Consider the following 26552-nt stretch of genomic DNA (forward strand, 5'->3'; position numbering starts at 1 on the left):
ACTGGGACTGTCGTGTGAGAAGGGGGCTGATGGGCTGAAGGATTGGGGAGCAGCGCTATTCGGAGCCAGGCTGCAGCAGGGGACCTGGGGCCACTCACGCCTTCTCCGTTGTTAATGAGAGAAACGAGAAACAGACCTTTCAGATGCTTTCCTGGAGTTCCCAGCCAGCCTGGGAATCTATCGGGAGCCCCTCAGGTGAGCTAGAGAGCCAGGTGTATCCCTTTTCCTGACAGCCACTGACACCTGCCTTCCAGACACTGCAACAGCCATGGGTGGCTTGGCTGTCCTGCAGGAAGTCGTTACTGGCCGGCTCCCCTGCCTCCCCCTTCCCCACCGGCCTCTTAAAGCTGCTGCCTTTCCCTACAGCCACAATCATTACAACGCTCCTGGGCCTCCCCTCCTCCTTTATGGTTGTCAAATTGATTTCACCACCGCGATACCTATGGCTCCCAATGAAACGTAATTAAAAACACCATTTAATCACCAAGTAACAAAGGCAAACTGGATAAACGGCATTACCACTTCAGCGCATTTTAATCCACACTGCTCCTCTCCTCAATCTGTTCGGAGGAGCAATGCCTTTCCAAATAAGAGTCCCGTCTTCCATGTGCTTGCCTCTGACAGATCTCCAAAATAAACAGTAGTTAGTGTGGCATGGGTCCAAATGTATGCAATTTGCCCACTGGTAAAAATCAGCCTTAACTAGAGCAGGAAAAAAAAAAAAAAGAAAACTGCATTTGAAAATACCATCCCTCGAAACACACAAAACCCTCTCCTGAATGTGGGGTATCCGTTCAACAGGGCCCGTGGAATCTCATTGCTAGCATCCCTCGATTCAGTTAGTGATGGATTTAGAAGCTTATTACTAAAATTATGTCTCAAGTGATGCCACAACCTTGCTCTTTTTCTGTCTAGCAAAGTCCCCTGGGCTGGAGGCTGCAGGGGAAGGGGTGGTGGCAGACAGCGAAGGAAGGGCTATCTCCTGCACTTGTAGGGGTTCGAGGGACACGTCCCCATCTCAAGATCTCACCCCGGAATAAGGGAAATTCCCAGTGAGAAAGCTGTGCCTTTGGACTGACCTGCCTGCTCTCAAGAGACCCTCTGGAATCCAGACAGTGGCCAGAGCCGTCATCTAGAAGCATGAGCATACCATGTCAAGACCCAACCCCTCTCTGCACAGAACCCGTGTTTCTCCGGATATTGACTTCAAATCCAAATGCCGGTGCAGCCACTGCTCAACCTGCATCTCCCTTCCCGCCACGTCTCTCTCTGCTTTGGCCACAGGGCTTTCTTCTCCCCTGAGCACCCCACCCCCAGTGCTTTCCAGGAAAGCCCCATCCCTCACCTCCTTTCCCTGACCTCCTAGCCTAAGCCACCCTTCTTCGGCCCCCAGCTACCCTCCATAACCTCACCCAGTGGGTTCCCTCCCCGGCACTTACAAAGATCTGAAACCATCACATTATTCATTTGCTGGTCTATTATCTGCCTCCCAACGACAGGGTAAACTCCTGTTTTGCTCCATAGCCCCAGCACCTGGCATGGGAGCTGGCATCGAGGAGCTCCCGGAAGGCAGGGACCTGTCCTTGGGTGCCCGGCACTCACCACACTGCTAAGCTGTGGGAGATGGTCAGCAAAGATCTGTGGGATGGAGGGCTCGCTCAGATCACGTTCCTCACAACAGCTGAGACAGGGCTGCCTGGCAGGGCGCAGGTGGGGACCACAGACTCAGGTGGTCTGTCGGGGGACAAGGCTTCCTGCTCCTCAGCTACACGCCCACCCAGACAGTTCCTCACTAGTTCACGGGGGAGAAACAGGCTTTCCTGTGGCCCTGCAGAAAATGAGTTAGTTGTCGGTGTCCCCAGCACCCCCCTTTTTATCACCTCTGGCCTCCCCTCTTTCTATGCACTGGAAACCTCCTGCGGGAGCATATGCAACCCTCAAACACACGAAAAGCCATTGCCCACGGAAAGCCAGCATTTCTTCTGAGAAAACGTGGACCTCCCCTTTCGGATTCACTGTGGAGGGTGGCATCTCCCGCCCTGGCTGTCCTCACCTGGCCCCACCCGGGCCAGGAAAGCAGGCCCACCCACTGGTGTGCAAGGAGAAAAGCGCAAGGACCTCTCTTGGTTCCGCATCTCGTCCCTCTAATGTTTTTATTGTTTACGACTGTTTTGATGTACAGGGCACATTAGCACAAGCAATCTCTGAAGACAGCGCGATAGTAATACACATATATTGGGGTAAGCACTAAACATTATTGTTGATTTCTACCGAAGGGGCAAGCAAGCAGGTCTGGAGTGCTGACACAAAGGGGTGGAGGAGGTCGGGTTTACAATAAATGGCACGAGGGAGCGACAGGGGCCATGAACGGTTCATGCCCTGCCTGAGCGCGAGAAGATACTTAGCCTGTCGCCACTGCTGGGACGGAGGCTGAGGGCTGCCCGATGTTCTGAATTCTGAAGTGACTGTACACGTTTTTATAAAAAATCGCCCAACTTTTAAATATTGGCACCTAATAAAATATAACAAAGAACAAACATCATGGGACCAAATCACACATTAGGCTACATGGCCCTGAGGGTGTCCAGTCTGTGTCTTCTCTGTGCCGTGTACTCCTCACCTAGGTGATTTCATCTGAGCGACAACAACCCTGCAAGGCTCGCCTCATCTCCTTTACTGATGAGGACTTGGAGGCTCAGGGACATCAGGAATTCACCCAAGGTGTCAGAGGACGAGTCTCAACGTGACGAGACCCTGGCTGCTCTGAATGAACGTGCATCGCGAACCAGTGAGATTCGGATGGCAGGAGAGGTTTGGTCTCCGGTGCCCCTCTCAATGGGCTTCTTCACCTTCAAACTGCTGCAATCATGGAAGAAGGCAGAGGGCTGGGGGAAGGGGCAAACTATTCTCACCATCCCTGGGGTCACTGAAGGGCAGGAGCCAGGCCTAAAGGGAGGCATGTGTACATGGCATCACGACACTGGCACAAGGATTGAGGTGGGGGGGGAATGTCTACATCATGTCAGCTCACTGACACATAATAACTATAATATTTATTAGGTATTCAACTACGCGTCAGACATCGTTCTAACAAGTCTGCGGCTAGATTATTTCAGTGACTCTTCCCCTTGTGGGTTGGTGCCTTCAGTATTCCCATGATACAGAGGAGGACACCCAGGCACAGTGACACGCCAAAGGTCACAAAGCTAGTGGGACTTCTGATGCAGGTACTCTAAAGCCAGAGCCCAGGTTTTAACCTCTGCTCTGCATTGTCTCTCCAGCGCTCCAATGTCAGCAGGATGGGGTACTGGGGTTCTTCAAACCTCAATCCCACCTGTCATTATGTGAGAATGGGGGAGTTCTAGAAAAAAAAAAAATTATGCTGGCTTAATCCAGGAAGCAGTGTCCACAGGGCTGTGTGTCTTTCATTTGATCAGGGAAACATCCTGAAGGTAGGAGGGCAACTTTAACTTTTTGTTTTCAACACTTCTCCATTCCTGTGTGCAGAGGACAGGACTCGTAACTCAGGCTTTTACTTAGGTCATTCTCAGAGAAGGGGAAGAGGCTTCAGTGAGTTGTTTCTCTTTTAATTTATTCTGCCTACAGGGACAGAAGTGAAAGAGAGGCTCTCCTGCCCTCAAACTGTGTAGAAGTATAGTCCGCTAGGACTTTCCACAATGGCCATTAGGCACTTGAAATGTGGCCAGTGCAATGGAGGAACTAAATTTTTAATTACGATTAAAGTGGAATTTAAATTTAAGAAGCCACAGGTAGCTAGCGGCTGCTATAATGAACAGCACAGCCTCAGAAGTGTTTGGTGAGAAATTGGGATGAACGTCTCTAAGTCTGTCTTCCCCCAGATGACGTCAGTCATCCACTCTTGAGTCTCCAAAAAGGCTTGAGAAGGAGAGGAAAGTAGCTTAGGCTCTGCCACAGGCTGGGCTCCCCTCGTCCTCTACCTTGGCCCTTGGGAGCTGAATGGCTCACATTAAAAATCCAAGTGGGGGATAATTTTTTTGGGGGGAGGGGAGGATCTTGTTTAATACTAAATCAGATTGTAACACCATGTCTTTTTAAAACATTTTAATATTCATGGGCTCCATTCCCTAACTGTTTCTCACTGGGACCCAGGTCCTACAATCTAAAAGGGGCTGCCCACACTGCTCTTGCCAGACCCCATAGCAAAGACGGAGGAGAGAAGCCAACAATCTCTTTTTCCTCCTCCACCTGAGACGTGAGCTCCTCCTAGGCTTTTGCTTCCAGAAGCAGACCTCTGAGTTCTGAAATGATGTCTGTGAGGTCGAAGGGCAGAGGCATCGAAGGGTCATCCTTTTCCCAGTATGGCCGACACTCTGGCTTCTGATCCGCGGGTAAAGTTCGGGCAATTCGGGACTGGCATCTGGAAGAGTAAAAACAGGTAATTCATCCACGGGAGGAAATTCCTGGAAGAGCCAAACTCAAGGGCGACTTGAAGCGACACTGCCAAATGCTCCAGGGATCGTCCTTTGTAGTGGTGGTGGTGGTGACGAAATGGAAGAACGAGCTTGAAGGCAGAAAGCAGGTGTTTGTAATAAGGAAGAATTGTTCTTTATGGTATGGGAACTTTTTTTTTTCCCCCCAATTCCCAGATTTGTATTATCTCTAGTGGTTTCGTAGAAGCCAATCATCAGGGAAACTCAGTTACTCTGCCTTTAAAACGGTGAATTATTTTTTCATTATCTCAACTGTTATTTAAAGTGTGTGATTAAGCCATTATCAGATTTAAATGTTTGTGGGATTTCAATGTATTACTAGATTACTGGGAAAGATTAAATTGAATTTACTGCATTAAAACGTCCAAGAATAGATTAAACAATATTACAGACCAGGATGGACTCCAGAGATCCTGGAGATTTACAAGGGTCCCAGCTTGCTGTGCTCAGGAAAAGGCACTCAAGGAGAGACCGATTTATAAGGATATATGCAAATAGAGGTTAATAATCATTTCCACTGATGAATAGGTGGGGAAAACTTCCACAGAATTAAATTAAGAGGCTAGCAAGACTTACTCCCTAAGGAAAACACTTAAATCACGGTTTTTATTAAATGGATTATTCATCAATAGTAGAGAAAATTAATTATCATATGCAACTAAATCATAGCTTTGTAAGAAAAAAGTTGGGACCACACCATCACACCTTGGCAGGCATCTACCTCTTAGAGAGACCAGCTTATTTAAAATTGGTCTGGCAAAGATTAGTGGCTTTAGCTTTATTTATCTGGGGGAAAAAAAGGGACCAGGGAGAAGGAAACACAAACTGCAATAAAGAATGGACAATTTCTCTACTCTCTTGGAGCACATGGTGGTGAAAGTGCGTGCACAAAATAGAAATACAGACACTCATCGACTTACAATGGGTTACATCCTGTTAAACCCGTCATATGCGGAAAATACCGTAAGTCGAAAGAAAATGCATTTGCTACACCTAACCTATCAAACACCATAGTTTAGCCTATCCTACCCTAAATGTGCTCAGAACACTTACATGAGCCTACAGAGGGGCCAAAATCATCTCTCACAAAGCCTTAGAACAAAGTGTTGAATAGCTCATGTAGTGATTTTTTTATGCATTATCGCTTTTGCACCATTGGAAAGTCTAGAAATCAGAAGTAGAACCATCGTAAGTTGCGGATGGTCTACCAAGAGTTGCATGGGTTCTTCCCCACCACCTGCCCCCCTTCTCTGTATTGTTCTCTAAATCAATTAAGAAGTGGTCATACCACTATTTGTCTTCTGTGCGGTACTAACTATGAAAAGATCACAAAGGGAATATCCTGGCCCTATGGCCAAGCCTGATGGTAGAGAAGGTTCCTAACTCGAAGACATCATCTTCTCTGGGGAATTATTAATGGTGAGGGGATCCCCCCAGGAAAACATACTTCAACTGAACACCTATTTTCTCCTGTGGGTAATTGCTATACCGGCATCCTAGGCACTCAATCCGTCGCACATTACACAGAACATTCCAATATATCTTGAGCTCTCTGCATCAGGCCCTGATAATAGCGTCTGTTAACATGCACTAAAGTACTATTATGCAGCACATCACTTCATAAATAATAAGATTAGCTGACCTCAGGGCCCCAAGAAGAGTAATGTGTTTAAATGTTCTCATTATTTATTTAAAACAAGAATTAAAGCAACAGAAGCTGCTTTTGACAATCCTCTTAGCATAAATATTAAACTGTTTGCACTGATAAGCTGCACTGAAGAGCAGAGGGGATGTTCTGCAGACTCTTTAACAATAGGTGTTTGAGACTGCTGCTTGCCGGCCTGGTTCTGAGGGTGTGTCTCTGTACTTCTAGAGACAGTCTTGGGGGAAATTAATATTCAAAGGAAGCCGCGACTAATTACAAAGGAACTCCGCAAAGCTTTTTAAACTGTGCTTTCTTCTCTGCCTCAGAATCACAGAGTGATGGTCAAGTTGCAAGGTAGGAAAAGTTACTCCAAAGTGAGCCTTTCGCTCTCACAGAGGAGAAATTACGTGTGCGCACATTATCCTGGTTGGCAGATTAAAGGGCTGTGTTAAGTGTCGATCCAGCCAGAATATTGTAGGGTTTGTCGAAAGTCAATAGAGATGCTTTTTCACCTGTCAAGTGGGTTTTGCCCCCTCATTCCGAGAAAGTATTAAAAACATCACAACCTGCTGCAGAGGCTTGCTGAGGCATGCTGTACAAGCTGCCTCAGCCCACTAAGTGTTTTTTGGGGGGTGGGGTGGGGGGAAGATGCTCCATGATTTTTCTGCTATTATTCTTCTCATCAAAGGAATGGTTGGTGTGAGACCCTCTCCTTTTCATGCAGGCCCCAAGGGGCTAGAAGTTGTGTATAGTCACTGCTCCCCGTGGAGCTAGAGGTAGAACCTGACAGGGTTTCGTGGGGGCCTTCATTGAGATCTTTCAAGGTCACCTTAAAGCTCTTCCCTCAGGGCCCAGTGCGCCTGGCCCATTTCCAAATGGTAGTGGTTGGGCCCAGCAGAGGGCTCATGTTTGAGGTGATGTGTTTACCTCCGAGAAAGGACAATCACCCCCAACTCAAATGCCATTGTCTGATTCAACTTCAGGCCAGATTGTGGAATTGAAAAAGCCAGGACTGAGGATTACTTGAAGGCATCGATCGCCCCTTTGGGGTTTTCACCTGTCTTGCCCCATCGCTCATTCTGCCTCTCTTCCATCTCAGTTTCCTAAGCTGGGGAAGCCGGGAGACGGAGGCATCATGCTTAAGGGGGCTAAGACTGTGTTCTCCGCACACGTGGAGCCACTGCTTCCTAGAGGCGCGACATCTTGGGTAGGTTTCTCACCCTCCTCGAGCCTCAGTTTCTTGCCGGTCAAGTGGGGATGGTGATGTGGACAGTCCCTGAATGGGGTTGTTGTGAAGGAAGTGCTTAGAACACCGCCTGGCACATAGCACTCGATAATTATGAAATACCATGACCGCTATCGTTACTTCTACTGCAAGTACCAGTGACGACAAGGGAGACACCAAAGAGGGCCACCTGCTGTCCCTGTGGCAATCCCCTGCCTTCACACAAACTGAGTGGGTGGCCGCTGGGCTGGCTCCTTTTGGGAACGCGCTGTAGATACAGAAGCTGCTCTTTCTGGCTTGAGTCAAATTGAGCCTGTGGCTGAATCCTATCACAGTGTGACATTCCAGGACGCTGAGGCTTATGTATTCAAGCTGCTACAACATTCCCTGACAGGCTAAAGTGCTCAGAGTCAGAAAGACTTAGCAGGTGTTCCTGAAGACCTAGAGTTAATAAAAGGAGCTGTTGCAAGCGGTGGCTGTTTCAGAACAATCCAGAATGACTGGGCATTTATAGGAAATAAAGTTGGATTGTTTCTTATTCTATTAGTCCCTTGCAAAATACAGGGGTGGGAGAGTACATTCTCTTATGAAATGTTAGGAATATTGACTGGTGGACACTATTCGCCTCGTGTATATTCCCACCTTTCCTACAAAAAGGATTTTAATTTTCCTGGGGAAGCCATCTTCCCCAGCTTAGCCACGTGGCTGGGTGGGACTGGCCCCACCTCTACAGCCAGGGGAGAGCTGATCGGCACAGCCCACGCCCTCAGCCTCGGGCAGCGGTTTAGGGGAAGGCACATGACCCAATCTGGGGCAAGAGTGAGAGAATAAAAATCAGAGGACTGGTATGGGAGCTAAGGGAAGAGTTTCTAATCTCTTGGTCTATGAACTATCAGGATGTGTGATCATAACTGCCATAGTCACGTTGCTACCAGGCAACAAGGGGCTGGGTCCTGGGAGATACTGCTTGAGTAGCTGGATCGAGCCTCACCTGAAGCTAGGTATGCTTAGACTTTTCAGGTCCCTGAGCTCTCCGAGTCTGAGTGAGGTTTTTCTGTCACTTGCACCCCAAGGAGTCTGGTGATGTGCTGGCCACAGGTCTCACCTCTCAGTGCTTCCCTCCTGTTACAACATTCACTCCACGGCCCCTGCCTGCCACGTGGGGACTGGCGCTCCTGTCTCCCAAACCACATGCTGCTGCTGACGCACTGCAGTGCATACAGACCCTGCTTTTTCGTTCAAATAATATTCCTATTTGGGACAAATTTCTACCCAGGAAACAAGGGAGGGCTAGTGTCATCCGCACCGGCCTTTGCATAAAAATAAGCCAGTTTTAATGACCAGAGCTGGATAATCGTTTTAAAGGAAGTGAAAACAATTTTTTCCCTAAACTCTTGTGTTTCCAAGGATAGCAGATTATTTGGAATCCTGCGAAACAGTATGAAAGGTATAGTTTCCCCCTTCAACATTGTCCCCTGTACTCCTATCCTAAAGAAAAATCCTATTTTTAATGCTTTGGTTTGACAAATAAACTTGGATCTACTTAGAAACCCCTGCTCCTTTCATGGGACACTGCAAGGGGGCAAAGGAAAATAATATATACTTCATCTCTCTCCCTCCCAAATTCACATTATTTCAATTCAAAGAACTGTCTATAACCTACCCTCCCCCAAACTCCTGCTACTTAGAAATGGTTCTCCCTGAATGATCTGGTGACATAACAGGAAGCAACTGAAAGGTGTCATATCGGCTGGCTTGTCAGCAGACTGTGGGGAGGTCCCCCCTTCTCCCCTCACAGGTGTAACTCATGCGGGGCCCACTGCCCACTGATTTCCCCCAGGGCGACACTTCCATGTGGATGACCAGGATTGCAGCTACATTAGTGGACACTGGTCACCATGCTAAAATTAACCACTTTAGCTAAAGTGTGTGTTAATTATGGGTATGCAAGCAGTCAATAAAAGGTTAATGCAAAAGTCAAAGGCGAAATTTCTTCACTTATTGCATCACTTCACAGACTAAATGACTAACATTATACTCTGTGTTTTTAATCAATAGGTTTTACAGTAATGTGCTGGCCATTGATTTTAAGAAAACATAGACGGTCTTCTTCCTTGTCCCTAAATTTTGTAACAAATAAAGAAGGACAGGTAACATTTCCATTACTCTTGCTGAAATGATGAAGAGTTCAGGAGAAATGCTTCTTGTTAAAAAGATTCACGAGGATAAACAAGCTTAAAAAGAAGTACAAAGAACTCGAACTTGATGGAGAAATACCACCAAGCACAGGCCATTGAGGAGACAAGAAAAATGAACTCCTAAGAGAATTCTTTCATGGGAAAGAAGAGAGCAACTCCTGATTAAAAGGCCAATTACATTTTGTACATTGTTTAAACACCTCCAAGAACCTTAATACACAGCAGCGTTTTAGTCCACTTTCACAATAACCTGAGAGGGATGGAGGGGTAGCTACGTGATCCCCATGTAGATGGAGGGCTGCCTTACCCAAGGTTATTTCAGTGGTGAGTGGAGGGTCAGGGCCAGGCCGGACGCGGACCTCTGGCTGGCTGCCCTTTCCACTACATTTCATCTATTCCGTGGATTTCCATTTGGACTAAACTGGACCCTATTCTCTGACTACTTAGCTATTCTTGCCCAATTTAGATCCTGAAGGGATTCCAAACCAATTCAAGGGGAAAAAAGGAGGAAAACATTTCCCTCCCCCACATTTCTGGAAGGACTATTATGGCAAATGACTGACAAAACTTTTTCTTCTTTTCATTCCAATGGTTTTGAGGTTCTTATCGTATAAGCATCTATAGTCTATAGGAATAAAAGATACATGCTCATCTTTTAAGGCCATAAATTATAACTAATTATATTTTGGGGGTGACCTTGAGAAAATCTTCTCAACCACGTAGTTTCCTTAACTGGTACACGCTTCTCTGCTTTGTGGGTTCTGTAAAGATAAAATCAAATAATGTACATAAAAGCCCTTTAAAACACGTAAAGTACCACACATATGTGTAATTATGCCTCACTATCCCTTTTCCTGTGTGATACAGGTCTTGTTTTTAAAACAGCTGATCACACGACGTTGGCGAGGTGCTTGTAATACTCATAAATAAACATGAACAAAGTCACACACCTAAAGACTCGACCGATTTAGACTAACAACTTCATCAGAAAAGATCCAATGACTGAAAAACCTCAATCTTCTTCAAGTCAGGGTTTTCCTCTAGAATTTTAATTGACCATGAAGAGTTGACAGTCATTCTGTCTCGTGTTAGACAGGAGTCTGTCAGGGAATGTGCCAGTCAGAATGCACTCACATAGAAAACGCTGGTACGGCATCACATCAAATGTATGTTTACCTGAAAAACCCAATGGCCAGGATCAAAATAGAAAAGGCGGGAAGTAACAAAGTAAAGGGGTAACAATCTCCTCGACAGCCTCAAGTCAGGAGGGAGCATGAGCCCACCCCCACGGGTGGACCAAATGTCCCCGGTTCTCCTCAGTCTCTCTAGGCCCATTAGAGTCACAGCATCTGGGCACGCAGAGTGATTCTAATGTTTAAAGATAAGTATTTTCCTCACATAACATGGTACCTACGTCCCAGGCAGTACTTTATGTGCAATGTCAGGGATTTTTAGGGATTTTTAGATCTGACTTTCCATGGTGTCTACCTTAACCATCACATTTGAAATCTACCCGAGTGAGAGACCATCCTATTGTAGTTGTCCTTTTTTTTTTTTTAATAGGTTACTGTGCTTTGCTCCAAATAATGTCTTAGTCAGTGGTGAGAAGAGTATGCAGTCCAGTTTATAATAATCTTACCCTTGATACTCTAAATCCTTTGAAAAGAGTGAGTTAATGGATTTATAACTTGTCTTCTTGGACTTTTTGGCACTGCCATCAGGGTGCTGTGGACAACTTCGCAAATAAATAGTGCCCTGTACTATCTGTCACAAGGCTTGAATTTGACAAAGGTAGCTTTATGACGTCAGCTTGTTAAATTTGTATAACTCAGTTTACCCACTGCAGAACCACTAAGCAAAACCAATTCCTAAATGAGTTTCCACAAAAAGACACGTTCAGTTTCTCTTTGAAAGGCTTTTAACCTCTTGCCTCCGTATCACATGCTGATGTCTCCAAATCAGCTACATCAACACCCAGAGTGAGGAAAAGCCAAACCTCGGCCCATGGGGTCAGCTGCTCCTTCTCTCATTTTTTTTTTTCCACTTGTGTCAATATACCTTTTTAGCAGGTACTATTTTTCCATCATGGCCATTTGAAAAGCAAGGCTTGACTAACTTCTAATTACAGAAGAATCTACTTTTGGAGCTCACACTTCAGGGAAGAAGTGAGAAACCTATTATGAGAGCCTTGTTAGTGCTGTAAAAACCAAATACCCCCCAAATGCTTTTTCTTAGCCGATCGTTAGCATATCTGTGGAGTACCCACTTTGGGTCATACTGTTCTCACTGGGAGGAGATGGGAAAAGCACAGGCAAAGCCCCACTGTTGGAAATGGCTGTGTTCTCCACATTTGTTTGGAACTCAAAAGGCATTTTCTGCATCAACAGTCATTTTCATAGTTCCTAGTTCTTCCCCTCAACACCAATACTACCTATAATTTCTCTGAAACATAACATTAATATGCTACATAGCCCTATAACCATGAATATCATGGGCTTTCGATGTATTTTTTTTTAATGAAAGAGGACATTTAGAGTTCCAGCTTGGGGTTCCAAGAAGAAATTTCCTTTGATGAGGGTTTCCCGGCCTCCCGACTTACGCAACCGGGGCTTCTGGAATCCTCCTCCCTACTTCAGGGACTCCGACAGGCTCGTGGAACCACTTAATATGTGAGACTGCTTGGCCCACCGCTGGGTAAACCCAGGAGGTGGAGGGTGGAGAACAATTTTATCCCCAGGTTCATTTGTCGGCTTGTCAGTTACATAATGATAGTGATGAATGGGTTACCTTGACAGCTGAACATTTAGGAGCTGCTGACCTTTGATCTCCGGTCACATGATAGGGTCACCTGAAACTTGCATGACTTCTACCTGGCCAATGGTAACAATATAAAGGTCAAATAGGCTGGACGATTATATGTATCACGTCTGAGGCAGCTTGGTTAGGAGCTTTAAGAGAGGCCGGGTTGGGTTCCCCGGCACACAAAGCTATGGAACCACTGCAGAAATGTGTGCAACAAAAGATCTACAATTTCAAAGCAGTCTAGAGTAACTTTCCTTGCAAGGGAATAGAATGAACTCATTATTTTTAAAGGGCAACAATGAAAACAAACACTTTGGAAGAAAATATATTCTGCCAGTGACTCTGCCATTGGGAGGGCAGGCATACGGGCGTGTGACTTAATGAGTGATATTAATGCTATACCTGCAACACGGCAGAAGGCCCAATTTGATGCAATTATTGGAACAAAATCCCCACCAGGTAATATCGAGCCTTCCTTTCAGCCACAGAAGACGGTCTGTCCGCTGTCCTCTGTCAGCACAGTACCCCACAAAGGACCATGATTGACAAAAGATAACCCTTTCCAAATTTCATGACTTCCCTGTTGCTTGAAACTTAAGTAAAGTTTGCATGAGACAGTCTCAAACTTCAGAAGGATTCCGGAATAAGTAACGATCAGAAATTCAAGGCAGCTGTGATTTTCGGACGCACTATATAACATTTTTTTAAAAAGTTTCTTCTGGAAAATCTAAAAATGTTGCTTTTGGACTATTTGGTTAAATTCCATTTACTCCAAATCAGATAATAGCAGTCACATAGGTAATGAACAGTTATGAAAACAAAAGCTGAAAGGCTAAGGTCATTGATTTCCAGAATCTAGAGACTTCATGACCCACGGAAGAAGCAGACTTTACAGAGAAATCTGATTATCATCAAGAGCCTGTTTTCTACAAAGGATTTTCCCTGCAAAGGCAAAGACTGACAGACAGACGGCCAGTGGCGTGTAATCCACTCGTACTCCTGAGAGATGAGCAAAGCAAAGGACAACGGCTTACAGAACAAAAGGCCAGCTGTTCTGACTTCGGAATGCTCATTTGAGTTGTAAGCTGTGAAATAAATTTGAGTTGATGGGTCCCCCATCTGCTTACCTGTCAGTCTATTTCCCCTGTACTGCTGTTTTTAGAAATACTTCCGGGTACCCTGTTTAATTGGTTTTTGGGTGCCAAGAAACAACTCCCAAGTTTATTTTAACCTTATTCAGAGCATGAGGTTGCTGGGCCTCTGTTTCTCTTCTCTTCTTTAAGAACCTTCACTAACAAGTCAAGAGCACTTACGGTGAGAAACTTAGTGGAGCCCAACACCCACAGCGTGGGGCAGTCCAAATTCAGAATTCGAGAGAAAATGACGGGCCAAAATAAAACACCAGTTTACCCAGGACATACCAGTCTTCTGATGAATTTATGCTGTGCACTGATTTAACAGCTGAGTAAAAGTCGAAATTCTTACAACGGTCCACAAGCCCCTGCATGATCTGCCCTTTCCCACCTCTGCTTCTCTGACCTTCTCTCCTTCCATTTGTCCCACGGTTCACTTTGTTCCAGTCGTGTGGGCTTATCTGCTCTTCTTTGAACAGGCTAAGCCCGCTCTGCACGTATTGGCATCTGCTGTTTCTTTGACCTTGAAACCTCTTCCCCTAATACATCCATGTGGCTTGCTCCCCTGTCTTCAGGTCACTGGTTAAACATAACCAAACCCGTGAGGGCGTCCTTCAGACAGCAGCTCCGCTCCCCCATCCTTCTCCAAGCCCCGCATTCCCCATCTTCTTTCCCTATTTCTCTCCACAACACTTGACACCCTTTGGTGTGTGTGTGTGTACGTAAGATAAGTTCCCTGAAGGCAAGGATTTCTGTCTGTGTCCTCTAAGCCTAGAGCAGAGTTCGGCACACTGTAGCCACAGTAAGTTCAGCGGAATGCACAAATGATTGAAACCAATTTGCATCTGAACCGCACCTCCTCAAAACAGAAGTGATCTCCCTGCGACATAACCAATTGTATAACAACAGTAGAAGTACAACGCACAAAGCAGGAATTGTAACAATATTGTGAACAGCCGCTGGCCCGGAGGATAGTACAGTAGGAAGAACAGTGGTCTGGAAATTCAACACGCAGCCCTGCCACGACCTTATCCTGTAACCCTGGGCAAAACCTTGACTTTCTGGCCATTGATACTCAGATGTGTAAAATGAAGGGTGGAGTTAGACAATCCCTAAGGTTCTTCAGATGTCTGAAAAATTGAGGTTTTATATATAAACATTACAGCTTACCTCCACATACCTTATCTCACATGACCCTCAAGACTAGAGTAGGAAAGAGGTGTTATCTCCTTTCGCTCCCTAAAGGAGAAGTGCAGGCCGTGCGCCAGACCACATGACCAGTAAGCTACTCACTGGGACTGGAACCTGGGTCCCTCGCTAATCCGCCATCTTTACACCAAACTGTGCTTCCTCTGTTGGTAGAAGTGAAAGTACTACCAGTCACTGTTACTCTGATTCAAAAACTATTTTTGCAGGCAAGTTCTAATCCCCTCAGAGATAAGACATGAGTCTCACAGATGCCACCAGGCCAAAGAATCCACGGGTTTGCGAAAAGCTGCCATTTCATTGCAAGATTTGAGATAATAAACTGCTCCATTTGCATGTTCTATCATAGACGCGTAATTCTTTTTCAGTGCAGCTCTTCTGCCGAAGGGCCAGAAGTCTAAGCTACGGCAGCATTGAGACTGCTGTGCTAACAGGCCACCTGAACTCCAACGATGTCAGAAACGCCCGACGGTCAAATCCACAGCAAATCTGCATTTTATACCCCCAGGAACTGAATGACACCGTTTCTGCAGCTAACATTTAGAAATCAAAATTGCTTTGACCCACGTGAAATGTGTGGGTTACTGGGTTCGGTGATCAGGAAGGATGACAACTCAACGTGGCTTACCAAGAGCCGCCTACCGATAACGCTAGGACTTGGGCAGAAGGGTGTGTGTGTGTGTTCATTTATCCACTCATTCATTCAACAAATGTTGCCTAGGTACTAAGACCTAGAGGTACCGTGGTGAATTAGACCAAGTTCCAGGTTTCATGGAAGTTCCATTCTGGTGGGGAGGACAGATAATACACGAGTATTAGCTATACACTGCATTTAGCTGCTGGCAAGAGGGACTAGAAGTAACGTAGGTAAAGATGCAAGTTGATTTTTCTTTCCCATTAAAGAAGTTGAAGGAGGTCACATGACAGCAGTGCACAGACATCCCGGACGCCCGCTCCTGCATCTCCTTTCTTGCTCTGCCATCCTTAGCAGACGGCTGCCACCCTTGAGGTCACCTCATGGTCCAGGGTGCTCCAGCCACCATATCTAGAGTCCCAGGCAGGGAACAGAAGAAAGGGGAGAAGAGGTAAAATAGGCCGTGACCTCCTCTTTTTAAGGAAGAGAGCCGACCGACCTCCACCTCTATCACATCGATGACAACGCAGTCACTGGGCTCAGAAGAGGCTGGGAGGTGTAGCTTTTAAATTGGACACACTATCCTTTCTTTCCTCCTTTCCTCTGTCAAAACTGAGCGTCTATACTAAGGAAGAAGGAAAGAATGGGGACAGGATGAGAAACTAGTATTCTCTGCCACACCATGGAAGCAAGTAGATACTCAGGTAATTTCTGCTAGAGCCGATACTCTGGGCAAGTCAACGGGGAGCCCACTAAGAGCAGAGAGCGCGTGGAGAGGCAGGCATGGGGCTCAGGCATGTGCCTGGGGGCAGGTGTGTTACGTGAGAAGGAATCACCTGAGTCACCTACTGGTCAAGAGACATCAAGGAGGCCACTGTGGCTGAAGGACAGTGACAAGGGAGGGAGGAGATGGGGTCAGAGAGGGCCAGGGCCTTGGAAGTCACTGTACAGACTGATTTTCTTCTAAGATGGGAAAGTCGTGGAGGGTTTCGGCAGGAGCGTGATAGCATCTGTGTCCCAGTACTCTGCAAAAAGCTTCCAACTGCTCTAGGAACTGGGTCATTCGATAAGAGCAACCGTCTATGCTCAACATACACACAGGGCTCGGCTGATGAAGCAAAATAGCCCCCTTAAGACCCTTCCCCCACCCGGAGCCGAGAGGAAGGGCGGGCTCTGAACCTGATCGTCCTGACGGCTTTGATGCTTTGTTCCCTTTTGCACTGGAATAGAAAAGAAGAAATAACGCCAAAGCCTACCCGTATTCCTAAGTTCACCTGATGTGTATCTTCGGAACTCAACTCACATCCAATTTACGCTGTTCTTTTTCTTTTCGGGGCTGTGGATTCAGGCGGAGGAGGAAGGGTAATCCTATATGCTGAGAGCCACGAAAGGCTGAACAGGCCTCTGAGTCAGCGCTCGGTTTGCTTCTAAAATGACTTGGTTTGAAAGGAGTTTTGAAAAATTGCACTTCAATAGAAAGCAGACCAAATTCGGAAATTCTCCAAATGAAGTTTTTGCTGTGCTGCGAGCGGTGCCACCAGCGGACAAAGCCCATCGGCGCCGCAGGAAGGAAGGACGAAGGTGCCAAAGAGACTGCCTGAGGGTTGCAGTGTGGCCTCCAAATTTCAGACTAACTGGGTGGGTTTATTCATTAATCATCACAGGGCTAACTTCCCCACCTGGGCATCTCGGAGGAGAACACACACCGAGAGACAAGCCATTATCTATTTATTACTTACAGTCTGTACTCCCTCATCTTCAACGGGCTGGCTGGTGCGAAGTCTCACACTTCAGGCCTTTGAAAGCTTGGGTCGGTAGTTCCTTCACTGTCTGGGGTGATCTCATTCTCCCAGCACCAGTGTTTGCTTGTGGGGTGACCTTGGGAAGGCCCTTAAGCAGCATTTTCTCATCTGTCAAGCTGAGACAGCCACAGAGCTCCGGAGTTACGTCTGGTAAATACTCCAGCATGGGCCAGTACTGGCCACCTCCTGTCGAAGCCCCCTCGTCCCGGGAAGCAGGCTTTTTCCAACGGGTAAATGAATGAGGCTGCGCGTGTCCTTGCCACATGCCAGTTCGAGATAGGGGCGGGGGTGGAAGACGAGAGTGTCACTATGCAGGAAAGACACCCTTAGGCCCTCTGCGGATCCCAGGCGCTTCCTCATTTGCCAAAATTCAGAAGGTCATAAGGAATCAAAGGACGACATCTGCTTGTGCAGAATGTCATTATAGAAGAATCTGAGAACAAGAGGCCTGCTACAAGTCACCTTTCCAGCTCCGGAAAACACACCGACTAATGGAGAAGTTCGGCTCCTCACTGAGCATTACAGGAGTGGGGTCAGCTGGGAACGGGCCGGGGCTCGGTGGTGAGTCAGGACAGCACAGCAAGGATTTGATTAGCTGCTGTAACCTCCTGCCCCCATGCCTAGCCTGCCAGGGAGCCAGGCTTCTAAGCAGACTGCTAAGTTAGAATGCACACTTTTTGGAAGAACAGCTCTGCAGTCAAGACCACCTGGGAGTTGGCACAGAATACCTTACTGAGGGTCCATTATGCTTTCTCTGCAGGCACAAGTGAGACGGCAAGACCAGGGTAATTTGCCATTCCTAATTTCAATTGTTCTTTCTAGCTGGAGATTGACTTGCAAAATGTCCTAGGGCCCAAAGGCACCCACCAGTAAGTGACAAGGCCAGGGTCAGATGTATAAGTGCCATCAACAAGTGGCCTGCCTATGTGGTCCAAATGGAGAGGTCCCAGGACAGCGTTCCTTCCAAAAACAGTGCTTGCTCTGGCTTCCAACCGACGCCGGAAAGTGTACCATTGATTCTTTTTTTTTTCAAATGTATGGTGAAAAGAAAGGCCATTTTAAAATGCAACTACTTCTAAGGAGGACAATATTTTAAGTCACCTCTCAGAGACCTCACGCTGCTTCCTGGTGTGATAGAGAAGCCAGTGAGCTCTGCCCTCCCTGGGTGAGAGGAAGAGGTAGGGTCTCCAAAGCCCAATTTTACCTTCTTCGCAGTTTCACCTAGAGTTGAGCACGTGAACAGCCTTCTGGGAGAGATTCGTTCAGGAGGCCAGCAAATACAGACTAGAAGCAATTTAATTGGTTCCACGTTAATGTCCTTTTCCAGTTGGTCTCATGTAAGCACCTGGGAGTTATGGCCACTAACTTAAAATGATTTATAAAGTTCTTTCCCAGGAGAAAGGTCTTTAGACAGGCAGCGAGCGAGTCTGTGAATTATTTCTCTGTAGTGAGTCGCGGACGAGGATGAAGGAGCAGGTTGAACGGGAAAGAATCCGAAGCGCTGTGCTAAAAGGGAGGGAATTCTCATTTTTCAGCAAGGTAATTTGTGACAACCATGGCTAGCTCTTCTGGACTTGAAATTTGACAGAACCTCTCTTCTTAGGAGCTAATCTCATCTCATTACCTGCCCCCCTCACCCCCCACCCCGACTCCTCTCCCCATTTAAAGGCAACGTTAACAGACTTACTCAACACATTATGGCAGAGTCTCTGGATCCTTAGTTCCCTGCGGGCTTGGATTTTTTTCTTATTTAATGTTATCAATGTGAATCCCTAACATTTTGTGAGGATCTACTTCGTGCCAGATGGTATGTTAATAAGCGCTTCACTCATGTAATTCTAATAACTCGAAGAGGTTGGTACAATCACTACCCCCAGCTTCCACAGGGGAACACTGAGGCACCGAGTGGCTACGTAATCTGTCCAAGGTCACAGAGATAGTGAGTGATGTGGCCGGGAACCCAGGCGGTCGGGCCCAAGAGCCGTACTCCAAACCACCCCCGTACAGTGTTACTGAAACAATGCGCAGTCAAGATCTGAAATCTAATAATACAGAAGGGTTTATAAAGCAAGAGTCTCCCATTCTTAGATCATCCCACCGTTGGATTTGTTCCTAATGCTGGTTCCCTTCTTTATCTCTAACCAATATACACCCACTGCTATTTCTTGATTTAGCAACTTCTGATATTATCTGTTGGCGTCCTGCAATGTTACATGAGAATTTGGCTCTCCCTTATTTCGTGCACGTGGAACGGTGTTTGTGGTAACTAGCCCCCACAGGACCCCACACCTCTAGCATTCACTCCTGCACTGAGTCTTGGCTGGCCCGCCCGGTCACTTGCTTTAAACAATAGGTTGCAGGAGAGGGGACACGCGAATTTCTTAAAAAAGGCTGGCAGCTTCCGCTTTTGTGCTCTTGGGAGCCTTAAGCCTCAGTGTGAGAACTTGGATACCATGCTGGAGCAACCACATGGAAAGGCCACTTGGAGGGGGAGAGGCCGGGCAATCCCAGAGTCCCAGCTGCTACCTGACTAGTCAGACGCAAGACCCCCAGGGAAGCCAGCAGAAGAACCACCTAACCCATTGAGCCCCAGTGAACCCACAGCAGGCCAGGATCTGATGTGAGAAATAATAACCGTGGTTGTTTTAAGGCACTACATTTTGCGGTGATTTGCTTTGTAGCAATGGATAACTGAAATAGTGTTTTCTGCATTTTTAGTTCCTTAGCTGGATACCTTGTAACTTTAGATGTTATGCATAAGTTCTATATCTGGTTCCATTAACTTTTTCCAGTGTGGTGAATAATAGATAACATGAGAGCCGCCATTTTAACATTGTCAGGTACACAATTCAGTGGTGTGGATTGCACTCACCATGTTTTGAACCGTCCCCACTATTTCTAGTATTTCCCCACCATCTCAAACAGAAACTCTGCACCCATTAAGCGGAAACTGCCATTGTCCCTCCCCCAGCACCTAGTAACCGCTAATTTACTTTCTGTCTCCATCAATTTTCCTATTCTCGATTGTTCACGTAAGTGGAATCATGTGATTTTGTCTTTTCGTGTCTGGCTTATTTCACTTTGCATAATGTCTTCAAGGTTCATCCTGGTTGTAGCATGTGTCAGAATTTCATGCCTTTTAATGGCTGAATAATCTTCCATTGTATGTATATAATGCATTTTGTTAATCCTTGCATCTGTTAGTGGATACTTGGGTTGTTTCCACCTTTCGGCTGTTGTGAATAATGCTGTGATGAACATGGGTGTACAAGTACTGTCTGTTCAAGTTCCTGCTTTAGGTTCTTCTGGGTACATACCTGGGAGTGGAATCGCTGGGTCATATGGTAATTCTATGTTTATCTTTTGAAGAACTCACAAATTGTTTCCCAAAGGCACTGCATGACTTTACATTCCCACCAGCAACGTCAGAGGGTTCCAGTTTCTCCATAGCCTTGCCAACACTTATTTTGTTTTGTTTTTTTTAAAATTATTTTTATTTTTTAAATTAGAGCCATCCTAGTAGGTGTGAAGTAATCTCTCACTGTGATTTTGAGTTGCATTTCGCTAATGACGAGTGATGCTAAGCATCTTTCATATACTTCTGCCATTTGCATATCTTTTTTCAAGAAATGTCTAATAAAGTTCTTTGCCCATTTTTAAATTGGGTTCTTTATCTTTTTGTTGTTGAGTTTTAGGAGTTCTTTACATATTCTGGATATTAAGCCTTTATCAGATACAATACTTTCTCCTATTCTGTAGGTTGTCTTTACACTTTCGTGAAAACTTTGATACAAAGTTTTTAATTTTGATGAAGTCCAATTTATCTATTTTTTCTTAGATCCTACTAAATTCTGGCAGAATTTCTCAAGTCCCCCTTTTATAAAGATAAGGATAAGAGTGCCCCAAATATAATGAGAGTCTGAGCCAGTTAACAGCATGAAATGGAGCTGAAGGAATACGAGACACCCAGTGTCTCACGTGCTCTGGAGGGATCATTTCCGTATACGAGCCATTCGCAAGTCAGTTGTTGGTTTCCACCAAAACAAAACCTCTATTTGATAACAGTATTAGCCCAGCTTTCAGTTAGTCCCTCAACCTAACATAATTAATGTGAAATACTTTCAAAAGGATTCTAGAATCTGTCATTTACACTCACTCAGGTTGGACATTTCCACTCTGCACTTCTGCAAACGCACAGGACCGGACTGTATTAATGCTTACTTCTCCCACTTAACGGTGAGCATCTCAGCACCTATCCAATTCCAGTCCAGAGGGATGACAGTACCTGAGACCCCCAGTAAAACCATTCGTGGGACTTACCCCTCAAATATTCTGGCAAAATTTTTTGGTCCTTTAAAAGAGATTCCTACCACCTTCTGGATTTGTAAGAGACTAAGTAGTTATTAAGACCATGCACATCTACCTATCCTAACTGGAAAACCATCTTTTACATAATCCGCGACACCTCTCTATAACAGGAGCCTTAGCAAGGAAGACAACTAGAGAAGCCAGTACCATGTAGGAGGATGCCAGCATGCGGACAGGGCTTTCCCATACGTAGCTGCCGCGCAAGGGACACACAGAGTCTGACCTTCTGTACAAGTGGATCTGTGTAACAAGAAACTCACCACAATGTGCTCCTTACGTAACAAGTTTTTCTGGGCATTTCTGCAGCTGTTTATCGTTTCCCCCCTATCGCAAACATCAAATTCACTGCCATTTGGAGTGTCTATTTATTTGTGGGGCACTTAGGACACCAACTGCCTCATACTTGTTTTCATCCTTCCCATCAGAAAGGAAATGTGGTAGAAAACACTGAAAAAATATTTTGAGCCATCAGGCCAGTATACTCGTAAACTTGCTCAAAACTATATTTGCAAAAGCCAGTGTGCTGTTAAAACAATTACTTGGAACTATTTCAGTTCCAAATAGATAACGACATTTTGCATAATTGCTTATAATTTGAAAATCTGGAAACAACCTAAATGCCCATCACTGTGGGAATACTACCAAACTGCAGTATGTGCATTCTATGGACTTCTCTGCAACAATTAACAGATGTATATGGTCTAACAGGAAGATTTCTAAATATTAGACATATTATTGAGTCACAAAAGCCAAGTTGGGTACTGATTTGTATAGCATAATAACCATTTATGTAGAACAAAGAAAACATATATTTATCTGGGATACATCTATGTGTCTGTAAATGCACCGAAAAAATATTCTAAAGGGCAAGAAGGTCTGAGATTGGGGGTAGCAGTCAAGGAGGACTTTATAAAGTTTTAGTGTTTTTAATAAAGTAAATATATTTGTGTAATACTTGTATAATTAAAATCAAAGATGCTAACTGATAGTGAATGGAACAAAGTATTAGGTTGGTGCAAAAGTCATTGCGGTTTAAAAGGTTAAAAAATTGCAAAAACTGCAATTACTTTTGCACCAAGCTAATGTGTACTTCAGTTGGGGATGTGGCATCAGTTCTTAAAGAATGTAACTGTCTTCTGTTCTAATATTTTTTCTGGGAACTCAGGGAGAAGTAAATAGTTGCCCTGGTTATTACAGGACTTTGAAGTCAACTCGGTAAAATAATTCCTTGGCATCTTAAGGGCGAACTTAACAACGACAACATTCTTAGCTGTTTTAGTTAAAGGTAGGGCCCTGAGGGTTGGAGTAGCAAAAGGGAGTCCTTTTCATTGTTTCATCTCAACTTCCCCAAACCCCGGCCATCCCACCGACACTGAAGCTTTGCAAGGGGAAGGGAAGCTTTGCGAGGGGAAGAAGGGTAAAAATAAAAGACCAGGGACTATACTTATTTTAAACACCTAAGCTTTATGAAACTGCTTTCATCTACATGTCTCTTAAGAAAACTGTCAAAGCAACAAAGATGCAAAGTGGAAACAGATGTTTTTCCATCAAAAGTGCTGTTGGGAATGGTCTCAGATATTCACAGTTGTTTTCTAAGTAACTGTACCGAGACTCTTCTCGGCAGCCATTACAGCCCCTGGCATGTTTCTCGGGCCCCTCTGGGCACACATGCTCAAACAGGGCCTGGCCAGCGCAGCCTAATTTCCCAGCAAGCCCTGAAGACAGGACGGCCTGGGGCTCTCAGTCTCAGCTCAGCTCAGCTTCAGAGTTCTCCTCCCACCCAACCCACCCCCCACGCACAACAGGCTTGCGAGAGCTACATTTCAGCAGGCCAACAGAGGGTGATGTCTTATTCTCTGGCTGACTTTGTTTTTCCCTTTGGGGGAAGGGCAATCTACTGAGATGTTGCGATGTCGAAGGGTCTTGGGAACACCCAGCTCTCCCCCTTCAGCTCGCGACCCCTCACCTAAGCCTTTGCTTTAGGCACCTTAGTGGCTAAAGGCATTTAACTTTAATTCCATTTGACTTCAATTGTGTCCAAATTACTGTAAAAAGGAAGAAGACAACAAGCTGTAAATATGAAGAGAGACAGAAAATCATTGAGAATCCTGCCTTTATGAATATTTGATGAAGAAAGGTTAGGTCCATGGCTGGTAAATTATAAGAAATTATGTCCATCATGTGACTCTGTCAGCAAAGGTTAATACAAATGGGTTGGGACTTAGTTGGGATGACAACGCAGATTAAAAAAGATTTGTCCTGTCCTCGCTGCAATTAGTTTTTCTCCTATTATTAGTGAAACAGAGTTGATCATTAGGATTACGGCAAGAGGACCAACTGCTCGGTGAAATCATTTTGTTTTTCAGACCAGCGTCGCATTTTCACAATGAATTTTTCATCTCTGCTAATCTTGCCCTTAATTGTGTGGTTGCTGTGGGCAGGATCCAATTATTAACTCTTTTGATCCTACAATGCCCTTGCCATCAAGTACGCTGATTATATGCGGAATGAACCGCGGAGCCTACATTTTTCTGCAGCTGGATACACGGATCTCGGGGTTCATTTAGTGCGAGCAGAAAAATGGTTAGTTTTGCTCAAATAACAGTTCCAGTCAAGTGTGAAACTGTATATAATTGTGGTATAGGATTTTGCCCAGGTTAAAGGGCTCCTTGAGGCTTCCATTATGAACCTCATTCCTCAGGTGTTTAGGGTTCGTTTTCCACGTGTAAAAAAATCTGAATTAGGCTTAACTTTCTCTGCTTGGAGGCCTTATTGCTGTTGTTGTTGTTTTGCAAAGGGGATTAAAGGAGTCGGCCTCCATTTTTTGTACCAAGGCAGAGAGTTGACTTGATGCCAAGCACAGCAAGTGGGGAGGTAGAACAAACGGCACACTGGACCCTAACAATTGAAGACATAGTTAATCCAACTAGTAGTCTGGGTTTCCAAGGGTCCCTTTAGGCATCTTTCAACAAGGTGGAAGAGCATGGAGACTGAGGCCAGAGAGAAGGTGGGGTGAATAACCAACAATTAAAGGAAGACAAATCAGAGGGGACTGAAGTTTCCAGCTATTCCCGACCAGGCTCTAAATAAACAACTCACAAACAAATGTCAACAATGCGGTGCTCGCATATTTATTATCAGTGAGCTCCTTACAGAAAACTCCACCGCTCAGGCCGAAGGTCGCCCTTTCGTTTGATACCTACACATCGTGAATTATTTACCTTTCATAAAGTTGCTAGAGATTTTTCAAATGAGGGCTATGGCGGACGGAATGTTTACAGATGGGGACAGGACAAGGAGAAAGGCAGATATGATTTCTGCCACGGAGGGCATGCGAAGGAAGGGACGATGCAGAGAATGGAGCGTCCTCACAACAGAAAACGAAACTGAAGAAATGAAAACCTAGACATATAGATATGACATATGCTAATAAATCAAGAGATCCTAGAGGCGCGATGCAGAAGACAAAGTGTTTTTCCAAATATACAGTAAGGCCAGAAGATATGGATAACCAGGGGGAAATTGTCTTGGGAAGGGTTAAATGTGACAGCCAAAACAGTAATTGGAATCGTCATGCCTGTAGCAATTTCTCAGTAGAAGCAGTGTCTAAGCAAGGTCCACGGAGAGTTCCCCCCAGCTGAAGCATACACTCTGCCTACACGTACAGTCATCCAAAAGTAGGAAATTTAACACACCAGGAAGCCTGCTGGATTATAAGATCAACTAATCAATAGCATTGACAATACTTCTGCCTAAAAGCGTGGGGGAGCAGTAAGTAAGGTACCAGAGCAGACAGGATCGTTGCCAGTACATTACCTTGGACCTTCGACTTTGCCAAGGCCTCTGGAGGCACATGACTTTCCTTCCCAAGACCTGGGATTTTCTGCCTATGTGACTCTGACCTGCCTGAGTTGAGTCAATTGCATCCTTCATTAGGAATTGGTACAGGTGACGTATGCACACGGCACAGCCCCCATCTCCCAGGCCTCTGAAACATCATGTCCGGTCATGCCATTACCCCCTCTCGGCAGCCCTGCCCCCCAGACTCGGTAAATCTCGGCTGTGTGTGCGCGTTGTGTCGCCGGACTCAACGGGATACAAATGGCTTCTTCATGTATCTGGATCCTCCCGAGACCTGAGCCACCTGAAGGGCTCTGTCCCCTCTGTGTGACCTGCACCTTGGTGGCTCTGAAAAGACATTTTGGCTGCTCTCAACGCACTGAATTTAATGCTCCAGAAAGCAACCCGATTTCATCACTGAGGATGAAGCTAACTCAGAGGGACAAAGAGAATACACTTCTCATGTCCCCACGTCTATAAAAGTGCATTTGGGGCACTGTGGAACACAACTCATCGAATCCACACAAATGCGCTCAGGGGACCCTGGCCATCTGCCCAAACTGCTCCTTTTGCTGTAGCAATCTGGAGGCCAGCCCCCAAATATCAGCATGAACCCCAAATCCAGAACCAGATTTGCGGTCGGTAAAGACTAGAGCAGGACTGTCAAAGGAAGGAGACTCAGTACCTGCTGTGGACCAGTGACTTTATTTAATTTTCTTAACTCTGTATAATCACTTAAAGTTTACTGATAAGGAAACTGAGACGTAGAGGTTCAATAACTTGTCCAAGGACACAGAGCCTGCCCAAGGAAAGGGGATTCAAATCCAGGCCTGCCAGGCTCCAAACCACGACCCGAAAGTCTTTGTTCTGCCCATGTTGTCTCATTTCCCAGAGGAGCAAAAGACAGCTTACCAAGTGCAGGAGGGGCGCACAGATGCAATGTCAAGCCCCCAAAATGTCTGAGATGCCCCGAGAATAAGATGGTTGGGCAGTGGCATGCTGTGGAAGGGACACTGGTGCTGGTGTTTGTTCTGTTCTCAGATAGGACATATAATGAGGGTGCAAACACGGGCCTCCAAGAGGTAAAAGGCAGAACTTGTTTGGCCGTGGATCCCTTGCAGTCAGTCCACATCTGTACCAGCCACTGGGCTCTCTGCGACAAAGCCAAGGTTTTCTAAAACTGGCATATTATTGTAGTCCGCCTGGCTGTGCTGTAACTATTTCAAG

The 26552-nt window shown here is 45.7% G+C and overlaps 1 protein-coding gene across 3 annotated transcripts in view; it reads right to left on the reverse strand.

Annotated features, from left to right (window-relative positions):
* Positions 1–2123: 2123 nt before the first annotated feature.
* The window catches only part of FTO (FTO alpha-ketoglutarate dependent dioxygenase), a 338798-nt gene continuing 314369 nt past the window's right edge, over positions 2124–26552 (reverse strand). For all 3 annotated transcript variants that reach the window (XM_019732370.2, XM_074314872.1, XM_074314874.1), the window contains one exon: positions 2124–4399. In XM_019732370.2, coding sequence (XP_019587929.2) covers positions 4246–4399 — 154 coding nt within the window. In that variant the 3' untranslated portion in view covers positions 2124–4245. The remainder of the gene's footprint in view (positions 4400–26552) is intronic.

Source organism: Rhinolophus sinicus, linkage group LG11, assembly GCF_036562045.2.
Source record: "Rhinolophus sinicus isolate RSC01 linkage group LG11, ASM3656204v1, whole genome shotgun sequence".
NCBI classification, from domain to species: Eukaryota; Metazoa; Chordata; class Mammalia; order Chiroptera; family Rhinolophidae; genus Rhinolophus; species Rhinolophus sinicus.